The sequence below is a fragment of the Polyodon spathula genome, chromosome 20 (genome assembly GCF_017654505.1).
Source record: "Polyodon spathula isolate WHYD16114869_AA chromosome 20, ASM1765450v1, whole genome shotgun sequence".
NCBI lineage: Eukaryota > Metazoa > Chordata > Actinopteri > Acipenseriformes > Polyodontidae > Polyodon > Polyodon spathula.
In genome coordinates this window covers 29,879,907-29,896,963 of record NC_054553.1, presented here as the reverse complement: position 1 = coordinate 29,896,963, position 17,057 = coordinate 29,879,907, and the positions used below count along the sequence as shown (strand labels likewise).

The window sequence follows — 17,057 nt, the reverse complement described above, 5'->3', positions numbered from 1 at the left end:
ACAGTTAGGCAGGCATGTTGATAGTAAACTGAATCCTATATTTTTATGTCATTAATTGATCGTTTCAATATTTTTTGAAGAGTAAGTCACTGTATTAATTTGTATTAGTTTATATCCTAAGCTGTAACCACCACGTTAACCCTGAATCCTGAATACTGGCAGCAACACAACAGTGTTGCAACACATTCACACCCCCAGAACCTCATCACTGCAGCCTGTTAGCATCATTGGCAAGATTTGAAACTCACACTAGTGCACCCAGTCATGGCTTTCAGAATTGTTCTTGTTTAGGTATATTATTAATAAATGACCAGGTGCCAGGAGTTTGAAGAATCAGACCACTTGTAAACATGCTTTGAATAAACATCACAGCATGACTAAGTCGCACCTGAGCCTGTGTGTTTGCTAATACAGTTAGTGTGAGTTTCAAGTCACTCTTATTCAGGTTCAGCAGGTATTTGCACTGCAGTCCATTGTGAAAGCCTGCCTTATGCAATGGAAACCTCTCCCTGTGAGGTTAGCTGCAAAACATACACAGAGCAGAAGTGATTTCAACAGCTCGAAACAGCCACAATTGAGAAAGCATCCTGCTACCTTTGCAAAACATCTCAGTGGTTAAGAATAGGTGGCTTTCAATACAGCAAGGGGACAGGTCTAGGTACAGTAACTTCTACTCTGAAGATACTGAGGGTTTCAGTGCTCTTGCATTTCAAACAAGAGCAGAGTCATTGACAAGCCATGAAAGGCCAGGCTGAATTTGCATTTCCGCTTAGCTGTGCAGAATGCATTTCAATAAAGCAAAGCAAACAACATGCAGAATAAAACACACACAGACAAGATATGACTGATCACAAAGACACATATTACCATACCATACTTGTATATGTCATTTTAAGAAAGCTGTTTATTTTTGGGCTTATTCGTGGCTACATGCTTTTAGTGATAAAACATTCACATTTTAAGAGAGGACTTCGCTAATTGCTTGAGATTTGCCCTCAAGCCTTTACTGCCAAGAGCACAGCACTGTATAGAATGGATTTGGATACGTTGCCCTTCCAGTGACAAAACTAGAGCGAAGAAGCTTGCACACACGTCAGAATTAAACACACACAAATCTGTATAGGAAAATCAGCCCTCTTAAACCAGAAGGACAGTCGTGCATCAGAACAGCCTGGTGAAGTCTACTCTTTAACAGGAGCATGTTCTGCTGATGGTCAACAGAGCAGCATATGAAAAAGAAAATTGAACAATACCAGCCACTAGGTCTCAGACCCAATGCCTGCCTGGGAACCTCTTTCCACTACAGCCCTGACTCACACAGAGGCGGCATCTGCAACTCTTCATCTGAATCCTTCATATCAAAACAGAATGATTCAACAGCTTCTTTCTGCAGACAATTCAATTTGCGCAGAATAATGAAATACTTTATCCTAAGTGTATTCAGGAGTTCAGGAGGTTTGTTTGATTTGATAGCCACCTTCAGTAACTCTGTAAGTGCCTTTAATTACACTGCCATTACACCGTTGTAATTAAATACTGACAATATTTATTTGTAATTAAGCATGTTGTTGTATGTGAGCAACCCACACATATGTGTAACTGCTGTGTTATTGCAGTGTAATCAGAGACTCTTGATGTCAGGTACTGTAAATATTCAACAGTATATCGTATATAGTTGACTACTGTGCACATTTATCCTGGGCTGTGTAAATCAAGAACATTGAGTATACAAGTTGGTTTATAGAAAGCAGTATTGATACAGAAACCTCGCCCCTTCGACTATCAGGAATCGCACAGACTAGTAAGGTAAAGCTTTTAATATCATCTCGCATCTTAAATATAGCACGGCTCCCTTGGGGATCTGCCTGGCTTCCATATATAATTCACAACCAAGGCGGCACTAATGTCTCAGACAGGATTTCAAGGAACTTATTACTGTAATGACGTGCTCCTGTAAACAGGGGTGCTTCAATCCCATAACTAGGAGTGCTTCAATCCAGCCCACCGTGAAATCTAAAATAATACATGAGAAGAACTGCCAACTACTCAAAGGTTTTAAAAAGCTCGCGGTTCAGGAATTCACAAACTCTGTTAATTAGTGGTTAGACCACGCTGGGGGTGAATCGTACTTGTCCTTTACCTCACTGTGGAAGGACTTCACAAACTGACAGGCTTCAATATTTCACCATTTGCATGTCAAGATAATAAAATAACCAGGAAGCTCTCTATTGTTTTGTTTATTTCAGATATTCTGGGAACTGTCGTTGAAATGCATGCTGTTTCTGTTGCTGTGGCTGTACATGCAAGGGCTGTCGCAATCTCAAACAAGCTCTTCATTAATCCCTGTTAGGTGTTTATTAAGGTGCTGACAGGTTTTTTTGTTTACATGCATTACCATTGTGTACATGGTTCTGCTTGTTCTGCCGTGTGATCTGAAACATTAAGCAAGAGTGTGCTTGTCCCATGACTACAATGAGGGTTTGATTTCTGTCATTTTTCTATAATGCTGCTCTCAACAAATCAACCGCTTACTTGCGTTCGTGGGATAGCTGAGCATTTTATTATATCCTGCAAATGAACTGCCCGATTTTCGACACTTGATACATTATTTAGTAGATTGTGAGCTCTGGAATGTTCAGTCAGCAAACAATATTTCTACAACAAGGAGACCACAGGGACTCGACACAGCTTCTGTTTTAGTGACCCGGGAAACCCTGGGCTTGTTGTGGCTCAAAAGGTCACATTGTTCTTAATTTGTATTGTTACTTTACGCTGAAGGCTGAGTTTAAAGAAAAGCGTGTTTATAACAGTGGATCAGCTAATAAGTAAAACATATATTACATACAGAACAACATGGCAAGTAACATTTTCTATTGTTATTTTTTTTTTACATTTTTTAAAAATTTTTTATTCAACCATAGACTGTGAAGTTCAAATTCCAAAAAGACAAACAATTAAAATGCTTTCCTTGAAAGTAACTTCCTCCCAGAGCAAAAATATCCTTTAAAGCTTCTTGCCCAAAGCCTTTCTCCAATTCGGGGTATTTTTAGTTCACGCACCTCTGAAAAGGAAACAATCTGAGGGCTTCTATTCATTAGCATGTTCTTGCTAATTATCCTGAAGACCTTGTGGTTCAACAAATCACCTTCACAAACAAAACACCTGCAAATATTACAGAACAACATAAAAGCACTAAAGAGCCCTCTGAACGGACCTCAGGAGTTTGCCGTCTCTTAGCAGCTGTTCTGATCCCTACTGTAAGCTGACCCTTGAGAGGCTGTGTGTGGCCCTCAGGACGATTTTAGGTTCACAGGAAGACAATCTGCCTGTTTCATGTTCTTTCAGGGATTGAAGAAGGGCAGGGGAGTGTTTGTTTAATGCGGGGCATTTATTCTGCTCAAAACAACTGTATGAACTGTATTGTATTTTTCTTTATTTTTAATTCAGATCTGTATGTTCTACATGTCCTGTAACCTGACGTCAAGTGATTTCCTACAGGTCAGCTGTGACCTGATTCAGTGTGACAGACCAGAATCCTAAACCCAGGATTATATGCTCAAGAGGCAGAGAGGGGAAAAAAAAAGGACAGGGCAGGTGCCCTTGTGTTTTATGCTGGAGAGAACTCTGCTGTACAATCGGTTACCTGCTTGAAGAACAGTGGTGTGTGAGTGAGAAAGCGTTTCAAAGAGCAGCCTGCCACTGATCACCTCCCCTAACCCTGTCTCCATATGTCAACCTCTTTTTGATAAACAGCACAGCAGAAACACACTGAGAAAAACATAAGGGCTGTCCCAGCTGAGTCCTCAACTCTGCAACCTTGAACTGTTGCTGCTGAAGAACTAGCAGGGTGAACCTCTGCAGTGTGCAGAACACGTCACACGGCCCCCTGGTAGACAAGCCCCCACTGGCATAACACCGCTCAGGGCTGGCTTCATAAGCTGGTTGTTCAAGAAAAACATGTTGGTAAAATTCAACAGTCAGCTAATTGCTATCTACAGTGAAATGTTTCTATATCTCTACAATATAGTGCTGTGAACACCAGAAGTACCACTGAGACTGGATCATGCTGCAGCCTTGCTACCACCAGAAGATAAGCAGCCACAGTATTAACTGTACCCTGGCAGCCAGTCTCACACAGTGAACCAGCCTGTAGACTTTATCAAACATTAAATTATGCAATCAACAGCAGCTTATTTTTCCAACATAACAAGAGCTGTACATTTTTGTGTAAATAAATTAGGGAAGCAGAAGTCGATTTCTTGACTAAGCCTGCCGGTATCATAGTCTTCACTTCCCCTTTTTTTTGTTCCAAAAATGTCCAACACACTGAAGAGAAGGGAAGCAGTTCTTGAGTAAGGCTATTAGTTATTATAAGATGAACTCAAACACTTCTGTGCGATATGGTACAATAGCAGCAGACAGATAGTGTGTCCATTACCGGTAACTCAAGCTGTGAAGACTTGTTAATGTTAATGATGACCACAAACACAGCACCCTTTCTCTTTCATCACTGTTTTTCTTGCCTCATGGATTAGCTTCCCCTTATTTGAACAAACAATGTTTGGCATTCCCTCTTCAAAACACATCTAAAACTCCACCTTTCGCACACCAGCACCCCAAATAATAGCAAATTATATTATTTAACCACAAGGAATGCCATGTAAAAAACCATTCATCTAAAAGTACACACTTAAAGGGGAACTTACTTTAGCCACAATGCCCACATTTGGTGCACATCTCTACTTGATCTGTATCATACAGACCACTGCTACTTCCAATATCTTAAAGCCTGCTGCAGAACGAACTGCAACACATATTTTGGAGCAGTAGAAACAGCTGTGCAATGCATTGGGCCATGTTTCAAAATACAAATGATACACTGTAACAGAACGATATACAATGCAAAGAAAGTATCACGATTCATCTACACACAGTGACTGCCTGTGAGAGATGCTCCTTTCTTCCTCTGAAGTGTCCCTTAAAAGTTTACACACCAAGGCCTCTATAATGAATAACTCGTGCCTGTCCTTCACACACACACACACAACTTTTATTTTCTCTCATGCAAATTCAAGGCACAGGCAGTCAACACAGCATGCTGCATTTGTGTAATTAATCCTTTCACAGCCCTGTAAATCATTGCCACACCTACTAACCAGTCCTCACTCTGCACTCAGCAATGCATGGTGGTCTCCTGATCTCCCTGCACCCAATAAAATCAGCTGTTATCATGAGTCAGAGCCATACTAAGGACAGCCTGCACTGTTGGAGGATCCTTCTTCCTGAGGACTGTATACCAACACTATCAACAGGACAATAGCAGGAATTCACAAGGTCATCTAAACGTGCAGTTATTATTCATCAGATACAAGGCTGGGTGAGTGGGTGCAAGGGATCTGGCTGCACTGTAAAGCAGTGGCACTTAACAATACAGACATCACACTCACCAACCCTCCAGTTCTGCTATAAAATTAAATATCACGTTTAAGTGTAAATCTACGTTTGATTGTTTGCCATTGAAACTCGTGCATGTTTTCAATGAATAATTAGACTAGATTTAGTATTTATACTTCTCTATTTGTACAAGTGTTTCAAATTTTACTTCCACACACCATGTTCCAATACAGTGGTTCACAAAACATCAAGGTACTTTAAATGAGGAACTATTCTCAGCTAAACCTTCAGGGACATTCCATAGCGTTTGATGTGGTTTTTATTTTCATTTACCAATGAAATGTTTTAAGCTTTACAGCCTGAATGCTTCTGTGCTTATAGATCAGGACAGGTCCTGAAATCTCAGGATGCAGAAAATTAGAGTTAGAATTATTAGAAAGCGTGGGAACCTGTCGGGTCAAAAACACGTTCTTGGCACACAATCATTGAGTTTGTTTCTGTCTCTTTACAAACAAAGGCAATAGGAATCTGCTGGTGTTATCACGCCTGTTTCAGGTTGCTAGGTTTCCTGTGTAAAGCAGTTGCCTGAGCTCTTGTGTCTAAATGAAATGTCACCTTATCCATTGCTAATTAGTGACATTTTAACACCCGCTGGCAGATAAGTAATCCAGTTATTCCTGATTGCTAAACCTCCTGAAATAAGATTCGAACCTCAAGCAGACCTTTCCTGATATGTTTTGAGAGATAAATTGTTATTTAACATGAAAATTAGTAAAACCCTCACCGCACTTTATATATTGTATATATATGTAATATATATATATATATAGTATGATATTATATTATTATATATATTATCTCGATATATATATAGATTTTTTTTAACAGTCTCATAGGACCTATAGATATGGATAAGAGACAGAGAGAGAGTGAGAGAGAGAGAGCGAGAGAGAGAGAGAGAGAGAGGAGAGAGAAAGAGAGAGAGAGAACATTTACCTGCTAAATCTTGCTCTTCTGTTGTAATTTATTTTTCCCCTTTTTCAAACTAATTAAAACAAACAAACAAAAAAAACATTGCAAGATCTAATTTAAGGTCCATGTCATTATTATTATTATTATTATTATTATTAAATACATATGTATATTTGTCTTTTAAATAACATACATGCAATCTGATAATACAAAGCTATTCTCAAATATATAACCTACATGTATAAATCTCAACCCACGCCCCACATCCACACCTTCAGTGAGAATTATTACATCATTGGAACTTTAGGATAACAAAAGTTACAATTTTTTTGCAGTCACTGTAGTGAGCTGACAGTAATACATACAATCTATTTTTGTAATTCCATGTCATTTTATTGGGGTCATTTAATCTTTTAAAACATTTGTCCAGTGCGACTCAGCTGCTGTTCTGTGCTGGCATGTCAGACTTGCTGAGTGGGAAATAGAGTACAACAATATTGCTGTTAAAATCATGCCACAGCTTTTTAAATTACCTAACAGCTCAATTGGTTAACAATTAATCCCACTGCGTGCAGATTATAATGACTGTAAATGACAGCAGGACCAAAAACCCTAAAGAAAACACAAGTAAAACTAGCAGCAAAACTCCCCTGGCTCAAGCATTTTAAACACTGCTTGGCAGAAGAGTCCCCTTTATTGACTGAACAATAAAGGAAGAGTTGCAGCCCTATCTAACAAGAGAAGTTCCCATGTCCCTCACACAATGTTAACAGAGAAGCCAGCCTTACCGTGCTGTTCAGACTGTGATAACTTTCATCCCCACCGACAGAAGAGTCTGCGTGCCAGGCATCATTCGGGGAAGACATTCACCTTAAAGTAGGACAACTCGACCACCAAACCCCCACCGAAATACAAAGGAACAAAAAATAAAAGGAATTTGGATCCAGTAATTCACAGTGAAAGACTCTGCCTGCCTGCCTGTTCACACTTCACAGCACACTGGAGTTCCGCCGGTCTCCACACACACACACACACACACACACACACACACACACACACACACACACACACACAGCTCTACAGTTGTTAAGAAGATAGACACTCCCCCCTTTCTGCGGTTGCTAGGAGACCAGTTTGTACTGAACCCGCCTCTCATTGTGACATCGCCACATTATGCTCTTCTACTCTCCCTGTGCCCTGCTGAACAGGGTCTTTGTGCCGACACACTTAGGTGGCCAAAGGAGGAGGTGGGTGGAGACAACTGCACTGGAACCAAATCCCACCCGTTAAAGTTTAAACCCATAGAAAAACAGGATAGTCCTCCAAAGAGCACCAGACAGAACTCCTGTCTTAACATCCACCATCTCAGTACCACAGAGAAATGAACACGTGTAAGGGCTTTTTCCAAAGTGTTATTTCTTTATTAGGTGGTGGCTTCAATTAAGATGTGAGAATACCCCACAGTTCTGGAACTCTTGAAAATCAGACTTTGGGGTTTGGAGTCGGTAAAAAATACAGCGCTGCCTTGTAACCAACATTCTATCAAAATGTATAGTGGAATTGTAACATTAGCAACATCTGAACATCCAGTCCTAGTCTTTGTTCCAACCATGTTCGTATTTATTAAATCAAATCAATTAACTCCCAGGCCAAGGTCCTGCAGCACTTGACGACTGAATGAGATTTATTAAACCTGGAATAGAACAGCATTCCAGGAACGGAGCTGCCAAGTCATGGTATTGTCTATTACTATAATTGAGTAAAGTAAAAGCTAAGCCTGCCACTGCTTTGAAAAGGGGGAGAGTTTGTTTTACGGTGTGGTTGAGAAACACGGCAATGAATCGAAACACAACATGAATGAGATCACAGCCTTCATCAGAACAACACTGCAGGACAGACACAACAGAAACAGGGAGCAGTTTGACGCAGGATGTTGTGTCACAGTTCTGGAACGTTACATCCTAATGAAGACAAGACACAACCTGCCCCCAGCCTCCCTCTCGAGAGGACTAGTGCAATTCTACAACCTGCCCCCAGCCTTCCTCTCGTCAGGACTAGTGCAGTTCTATTGGTATTCATGCTGGGGGGGGGCGGGAGTCTCTTTTCAGTATTCCTATTAATCCTCTTTGCTTTTTCTCCCACAAACAAAAGCAACCTGGAGAAGCAGTTCTCTTCGAATTCTTTTTCTTCCCTTTCTGATCGGAATACTGATGCAAAGCTGGAGCAGCTTAGCACGACGTTTCAGAGACAACACCAGGAAAAGAGGACTTTCCACAAAGGAATCTTCTCCTCTTGGCTCACAGTATTACAAAGAGCACTGGTCTGTGTTTTAAGGAAGGATATCGCAGGTTAAGACACAGACACACTGTATCAAAACTAATGATTCCAATGATTCAGCATCGACTTTGTTTTTTTTTCATTTTTGTTACCCGGTAGAATATTAATCACTAATTGCAGATCAATATTTCCAAACAATGAACCCTCTTCTTATACACTAGTGCAAGCATTGTTGCTTTTGGAAACGGTGCACCTGGGCTGAACACAAGGCTGTTCACAAAGAAGTTCCTATTTCAGGAGGAGGTCACTGTGGCTCCCCTGGACAGACACACCCCTTCTCTGAGGGGCTGAGAGACACAGTCGCTGTGCTGAGGAAGCCTGGAGTGGGTGAAGCATTTAAGGCTCTCCACACAAAGTGATCTGTCTCCTGCAATCACCTCAGGCTGATGTTTATTTTGAAGACAGGCTGTTCTTGAGGAAGCAGATCCACCCTTTATTATTAAACACTCTGAGCCAGCCTTCTAGTTTATTTTGAATAATCTCAAGGGTGAACAGAGCAGATCAACAAAAAACATTCATTTCCTTACTACAGGTATAGGATTTAAACAAGACACTGGATGTGTGTGTGTGTGTGTGTACCTTGAAACAGTAACTCACCATGATCTAGCACCATCGGCACAGACAAAGGAATGCTACAGCAAATGCTAAAGCAAAGCTCACCTGATTTGGACAAGTGGGTCAGAAGATATAGCATAGAAAACAATCATGGGAAATTCCACAAGAATTCCTTTAAGTTGTGGTCCCCTAGGACTTATTTTCACTTTTTGGGTAATTTGGTAAATCTTGATATGTTCCACTAATTCAATTTAAAAAAAAATAAAAAGTTTAGCAAAACGAAAAATCTTACATTAAATCCTTCATTATTATTGGAATTGCTCCGTGGTTGAAATGTGGTTTATAATCAGATGCATGCATTCAACATTTATTATGCACACTGTGAGCAGAACCGCGCATGCAGGAAATCTATAAGCAAGTGCATTTGACCTTGTCTTGTTTCATATTAAAACAGTAAATATGGTTACAGTGAACAGCACACACAATGGAATATAGGTATTGCAAAACTCAGTTTCAATACTAATGACTACAAACTGCTTGCCTTACATCAGATGCACTCCCTGCCACCAGAAAGCCTCTTAGGAGCGGGTCTCTGTGCTGTTGTACTGCAATTCCAATGGAAGCTGCACGCCAGTGTCTCAGGACTCCTGCTTTGCACATTCATTAGCTGCAGTACTCAGCACTGTACACTATCTAACTGATCTGCTACCTTGCATACAAATTACTGTTGCTGCGCCCATTTATTCAGCTGCAGGATTCTGTACCATCTTCTTACTGCCAAACCATGCATCATTTTTATTTATTCATTTTATTTTGAACCGTGAGACTTCACACCAGCACAGTCCTCACACAGAAACATGAAATGCAAAGCAGTGACATTTTAAACAGTGCCGGCCTCACTGGAAGCCTGCTGCAATGCTGGAGTCAGTATAGCTGCTGTATATAATTGTCTGGGAATATAATTCTCTGAGAATAAGGAAGGATAATCATTGTTCTCTAACACATGAACATTCTGTTAGGAATAAAAAAGCAATCAAACAGATTGACATAATACTCTCTTCTCCAGTAAAGGGATAAGAGACAGGAGACCTACACATCCACTTGGCAGTGCATGTACAGATATTTCAAACAAATTCTATCTGGACGATAAGAGAGCAGAGAAAATAGCCCTAATGATAATAAAAGGAAGAGGTTAAAAAATATTTTGATAATAATTATTACCAGTACAGCTGTGGCCAAAAGTTTTGCATCGCTTAGAATTTTAGGATTGAGACATCATAAAAATAAAAATAAAAAATATGAACATAATTTAGATCTTTTAGTAAACATTATGTCATAAAAAAACTACTAAATCTATTTGCAAAAGTCTACAGGAAGCCATAATAGTAGTAAAATATTTGACATTAGATTTCGAAATGTCACATTTTTCATTTTTTGTCAGTATTTCATATTTTTCAGTATGTGTAAAAATACAAAGTGGCATATAATTGAATATGCTGTTCAGCAGGTTTCATTTGACTTTATGAAACAAAATTAGCTCATTCTATTGGGCGATGCAAAACTTTTGTCCATATCTGTATATTTCAAGTATGCCCAAAACCTAATGCATTGTCAACATACTGTAGTATTAGACCAGCTACAATCAGACAATAAACGAAAGTAAATGGAGAAATAGACTGAACACGATGATGCCAACGGGACTGTAGCTCTTACATTTAACTCTGTTGTACGGAGCCAGCCACCCAATCAGATGCTTTGGTCTGTTGGTGTGACCCACACAATACTCACTCCCCCTAAATATCCTCCTCTATAATAGTGATGCGTTTCAGGAATAAAATAACAGCCAAACAGGTACACTACCAAAAGGTCTGTGACTCTCCTCTTAATACATTACACTTCAGTATACAGGTCGTTCCCCTACTGTTTTAAATAAGGAAGTAGCAAATTATGTAGCATTATAAATTGGCATACCGTATTGCTATCACAATAGACAATGCAAAGGATTCCTGGAACAGTTTCTCCCTCTGAGAAGCAACACACAATTAAACAGATAGACTTTCTGGGCACGCAGCTCGACTATATGTTAACATCATGCTCATATGTCATACCAGGAGAAATTCCCGAAGCCTTTTTCATTCAAAGTGGAACGTAGCACCTTGTGTCTCTGAAAGGAGGGTCACCACTGACCTCACACAGCTTTAACTCAAAGGCTCTTTTGCTGTTAAGAATGAACCACTTAAACACACACACACACACACACACACACACGCCTGGAACTGTGGTGACCATTTCAGGCTTACCCAATGTACGATGGAGCTGTATAATAATAATAATAATAATAATAATAATAATAATAATAATAATAATAATAATAATATGCTTTTTGGTAGCACTGCAAGATGTGACTAGACATGTTAATACATTGTAATATAAACTTTGTAACTAGAAACTATATTACACAATAATTGCAATGTAATCAAATGGCTTTGTGAGCTGCATTTTGTACCTAGATGGTAACATCATGCCACAGATCATTTGTCATGTAATTATTACACCACTCATGACCCGGTAAGAGAAGAACCTTGACCTGCTTGGACGTGCCCTGTGATCTAGATTGCTGGCATTTTATATAAAATCACAAAATACAAAAAACATTGCTGATCCTGTTTTGAAGCAGGTGCAAAGGCAAAACTAGCAAGAAACACCACATGAGAAAAGGCAGAACTAGCTGCCCAATTCCCTTCGTCAGAGCTTCACAATGGGGCCCCCTGTGTGTGTGTTTATGTATTACCTGTACAACCCTAAACAGCATTAGATTTAGAAACACTGAAATAAACAAGGCAAACTCAACAATGATGACATTGAAAAAAAAAGTTCAGTCAAAACGCTGTCATTGAATCATTACATACAGTATATTCACAAAAATATATAGATGTGTACAGGCATGTACAGAAATCTATTGCAAATGAATAGACAGTTTTCTACAAGATGCATGTTTATCAATACTATTATACTGTAAAGAATATTCTACTGCCATATCTAATAGCTCAACAGATTTCTATAGAAAACAGTTTTTTTTTAAATAAGCAATTGTTCTTTGTATCAGTGTGTACCACAAGATATTTCAGAACTCAACTTCTCCTTTCGGTTTCCTCTTTTTCTAGCAGTCATTCTTGTAGTATTTTGTCACAACCTGAGTGCCAACACTTTACAGGAATTGGCTGTCTCTGTGAAAGGCTATTCTAGGAAGCTGCGATATAGTCTGTGAAAACGCAGCTACCAAGTAACAGACTGCTAAGGAGGGCAGCTGCCCTGCTAAATAAGAAGCTGGAAAACAAGTCCAAGTTACCAACACCTCGGGAATGCAAGGGGTGAAGTATCTGTAACTCTGAAACTTGTAAAATCTTCACTAATTTAATGTCTGTGTGCTGCATTCATAAAAGGACTAGATCTTTAACACGAAGGAGAAGAAGAAGAGGGAGAAGAAAATAAAGCAGTTGTGTTTAATTGGAAGGTTTGTAAGTGTAGGCATTGTAACGTCAGGAATTTAGATTGTGTCGAATGTAAAACTGCATCATTTTTTGAACAGAAACAGACACCTATGGGCCTTCCCTTATAAACGTTTACCACGGTACTTGTGCATGTTTATCATGCTTATTATATGCTCTAACACACCTGCATTTTTACCCATTCTTTACCATGCTTTTACTGCGCTTTACTATACTTCCCGATGCTTTTACCAAGGTAAACTTTTATAGATGCTGTCCAAATGTTAAACACGAGTGTATCAAGACGGCAAACTCTCCTGCTTTTTATCACAAAAGAACCAAAAGCTTCCTTTCCAGGAGACGGGACAATGCAAACAGGCTGGTAAGCTCCTTGTCTGTGTAATCCATAGAGCTGGCCGTGGAATACAAAGGTTTTTAAAAGAAAACACGCGCAGTGCTGAGCCCGGCAAAGCCACTCTTATTTAGCTGTTGTAAAACCCAGCAGTCTTATTCAAAGGACAAAAAAAAAAAATAACGAAACACACTTTCCTTAACAGCTGCAATAGGGTTTAGAGCCACGATGGCCAGCCAGGGTGGCACTGATGTAATGCGACAAACAAAGGCATGTGTGATCATTCCTTCAAATAACACAGGATTAATTCTTTTTTTTTTTTAATATACTCCATTTCTGTCTCAGTTATTGATTTCCGCCCCTGCTGCTTATTTGTTCTTTCGTGTTCCTGGTGTTTTGATTGATGGAATGAACAGCAGAAAGAACCTCTGGCACAGGGCTCCAAGCAAGGACAGAAGGGAAGATGAATCCTAAAGTGGTTTCAACATTTTAAAAGAAAGGCAGCTGGATCAGGACGGAACCATGTGATGCCTTCACTGCCCAGTGCTCTTTCATCGCAAGACAATCAATGACCTAATTAGGCCTGCCAACTGATCACCAGAGAGAGAAAGATCGGAGCAGAATAATCTGCGGGGCTAGTCCTGAACCGGAGAGGGATGGTTGGGAGAGATGTGAAGCAGCCCAGCCAGGCGTGACAGCAGACAGCACTGCAGACCACTAACACAACCATCCCACACCAATGACCCAGGCTGTTTCAAGGGTCACCATGCAGACTTGTTCACTTTCTTACAGGGAAGGTACCATGACGAATAGGTTGGCTTTCTCAATGAAACGGTCCGCAACTGCTAAAAGTGTTGAATCCCAGCTATAGCAACATTGTAGCCATCTACAGAGACACTACAACACAATGACATACGTGCAAGTGTTAGACGAGTATCACATAAACTAACAATAAGAAGAAGAATAATAATAAGTTCAGAGTGAAGCTAACTTTCCTAGACTTTGCCACAGTTCTGCAGAGTTGAAAGCCCCTTTCTTGAATTAGTGTACCTGCATTTACTGCAAATGCTCAGCCTGGGCAGCACACCCATTGAACCAATTGCAAAACAGACATGGTCACTGCAAAACTGTCAGCAATTCAACACCTTCTGTGGAGGGCCACGCCAGGAACTGCTGACGAAGCTGCTACCTTTATCTACAAGGAACTCGATTATAGTGGGAGTACATTTTACACACAAACACACTTTCCATAACTCCAGCTGCCTTGCTATAAAACAGCTGAAGGCAGGATAAGAGCTGCGTCCTCTTTGTCTGCAATCAAACCCTGAGAGGCCATGGCCCTTCTGTCCACGGTACTGTAGTTCAGGGGTATGGTAACCTTGCCTCCTTCTGCACAAACAGAACCCTACTCCTAACTGAGACAGCCCCAAGCTCCCCATGCCCTTGGCAGTGCTGGACCCTTTAAGCTGTACTCTGTCCTTAGGGGGTGGCAAGATGTATCTGATTGCCCTTCAAGTTACAAAGTCTCGATTAGCTTCTCGCTAGACATACCCCCGTCATGTACTGGTAGAGATTAATAGTTTCCAGCTTTCCTTACCTGTCGCTGGTCACTTGGTGGCAACAGTTTTCCACCACATGCCTCAGTGACTGTCAATGTTCGTGCTTTACAGCGCTGGATGCTTCTTGGAAAATAGGTCATGTTTTAGACAGTGCTATTCCCCCAGAAAGAGGGTGATAGTTCTGTATCCAAGGGGATAGTGCTGCGAACACAAGCAGTCTCTTAAGCACGCTGGCTGTTCTGAGCTAGCAGAACTGAAATCCTCCAGCAAAAACCACACAAACATAAAGCCACTTCCTTCAATGCAGTTACCATTTAGAACTGAAACTAAAAAAACATGCTCTCATCTCCCACAGAGCAGCAGCTTCATATCAGCCTTTTTAATTGGTTTACCACAGCGGGGAGGGCTGGGACCCTGCAATAGCAGATGCATTACTAAACAGGAAGAAACATCTGAATACATCAGTCAGTTGCTTGTTAAATAAACACACAGACAAAGTGCATGGTACAGGGAAAAACCTCATTCTGATCACACAAAACAGAGAAGGGGATGCATTTAGCAATAAGAAGCTGTAATCAATGCATAATCAATGACCAACTAGAAGCCCCTTGACTGTGTTATGGTGGGAGTTTCAAACTTAGCCACCTTTGGAACCATCAAGCATCATTCCAATTCCATTTAGATTTTTCGAGTGTTCAGGAGTGTTAAAGTTCCACACAACCGAAACATTCCACTCCTCGCTGCTCTCGATTCCTGCCCCAGGCCAGCTCCTCTAGTGGTAGTGGCGTCGATTCAGCTATTGATCCCCAGCACTAAATTATACCCTTCAGGTTTTCAGCAGATAAAGACAATAAGATAAAGTAAAACCCAAGCTTGTGATATTCCTGCCTTTTAAAGTCTTAAATGCTATTAACTGACCTTTGAGGCGACAGACTGTCAATTAAGATCCACGATGAAATATGGTGTTGAGTCTTTTATAGTATCACTGGGTATTATTTATTACAATCTGTCATCGTGTTACAAGAGAAACAGATATAATTCGACACTGTGTTGCATTATTTAAAAGATATTCTACAGATGCTTTTTTTTATCTTGTCTGTTTATGAAAGACATTTTAAATCACACACATTAGTTTGTAATGGATCTTCAAATTAGCTGAGATGTATCTAGCACTATACTCTGCTCCTAATTCCTTCCCAGGCTGTGGGAATGCTAAGGTAATGCATTGCTCCCTTTGGGTCCCCAGCCAAAATCGACAACTCTGCGAGGCCAGGAATCCACCAGCAAACCCCTGATTGCATGACTCTTCTTTTCATGCCTTCACTAGGGGAATAACAGGAAACCCCAATATCTTTTACTTTGAAAAGGTTGTAGAAGATAGAGGATACTGTACCGTTAAAACGATTAGTCTTGGGCTATTTTATATCTTACAGTTTCCTGTAATTTACAACTGAGAGAAAAAGCAAGGAACACACAGTAACGCATAAAATAAAGACCTAAGTCCAAAGCGTTTTTCAAACCCCTGCCAAGAACAAAGTCATTTAAAACAATACCAAAGCCTGTCAAAGATGCACATTGAGGTATTTTTTTATTTTTTTTAAAGAAAGGCTTTTCTGTCTGGGTTTCACAGACACCCACAATCAGGGGAAGTCACTGCAGAGCTGTGCAGAGTTCACAGTGCACTCTTCCTCCTCTCGATGCAATTCAAGCACAAAGAGGAAGGGGGGCCGCTCACAGACACCCGTCACATTGCAGGCTGACATTTCAGTTGAAGAGTAAACCCAGTCAGGAACTGCTTGCACCTAACATAGAAGAGGGTCTAGGTCGGCAAGGGTGACCTCGGCTCACCGCGCACCAGCGACCCCTGTAGTCTGGCAGGGCGCCTGCGGGCTTGCCTGTTAGCTGCCATGGAGCTGCGTTGTCCTCTGACACTGTAGCTCCTGGGTGGCTGCATGGTGAATCCGCAGTGTGTAAAGAAGCGGTCGGCTGACGGCACACTCTTCGGAGGACAGCGTGTGTTTGTCTTCGCTGCTCCCGAGGCAGCGCAGGGATGGTAGTGGTGAGCTGAGTCTAAATAATAATTGGGCATTTCAAATTGGGAGAAAATAATAAAAAATAATTGGCAACGACTAAATTAAAAAAAACAAACAAACAAAAAAAAACAGAAAGTAAAAGGATTTTTCAGCAGCAGCCATGGTCCCTAAAATATTTAGCACTGTAGTGCCTTCTTACACTTAAAGTAAATAGCACTTCATTAGAAGAATGACGTGACAGGTGAATACCATTCTGTGCTACAGATTTCTCCAAACAAAGCACAGCGGGTATAAGTGCTTAATGGAATCAGCATAACATGAATTTGACTGTGACTAAGCTAAATCTATCATCTTATTCTCTGTTTTC

The 17,057-nt window shown here is 40.5% G+C and overlaps 1 protein-coding gene across 5 annotated transcripts in view; it reads right to left on the bottom strand.

Annotated features, from left to right (window-relative positions):
• Positions 1-17,057, bottom strand: part of LOC121295605 (rab11 family-interacting protein 4A-like) — a 51,701-nt gene that overhangs the window by 14,370 nt on the left and 20,274 nt on the right. The window contains exons 1-2 of one of the 5 annotated variants that reach the window (XM_041220467.1): positions 7,155-7,399; positions 6,391-6,439 (exon numbers count right to left, since the gene is read on the bottom strand). The exons of 2 other annotated variants lie outside the window; for them this stretch is intronic. Coding sequence is in view for 2 of the 3 variants with exons in the window: in XM_041220465.1 (XP_041076399.1) it covers positions 14,696-14,797 (102 nt within the window). In the remaining variant the exon portion in view is untranslated. Of the gene's footprint in view, positions 1-6,390; positions 6,440-7,154; positions 7,400-14,695; positions 14,813-17,057 lie in introns of those variants that run through there. 2 more of the 5 variants (XM_041220465.1, XM_041220466.1) reach the window with 2 other exon arrangements.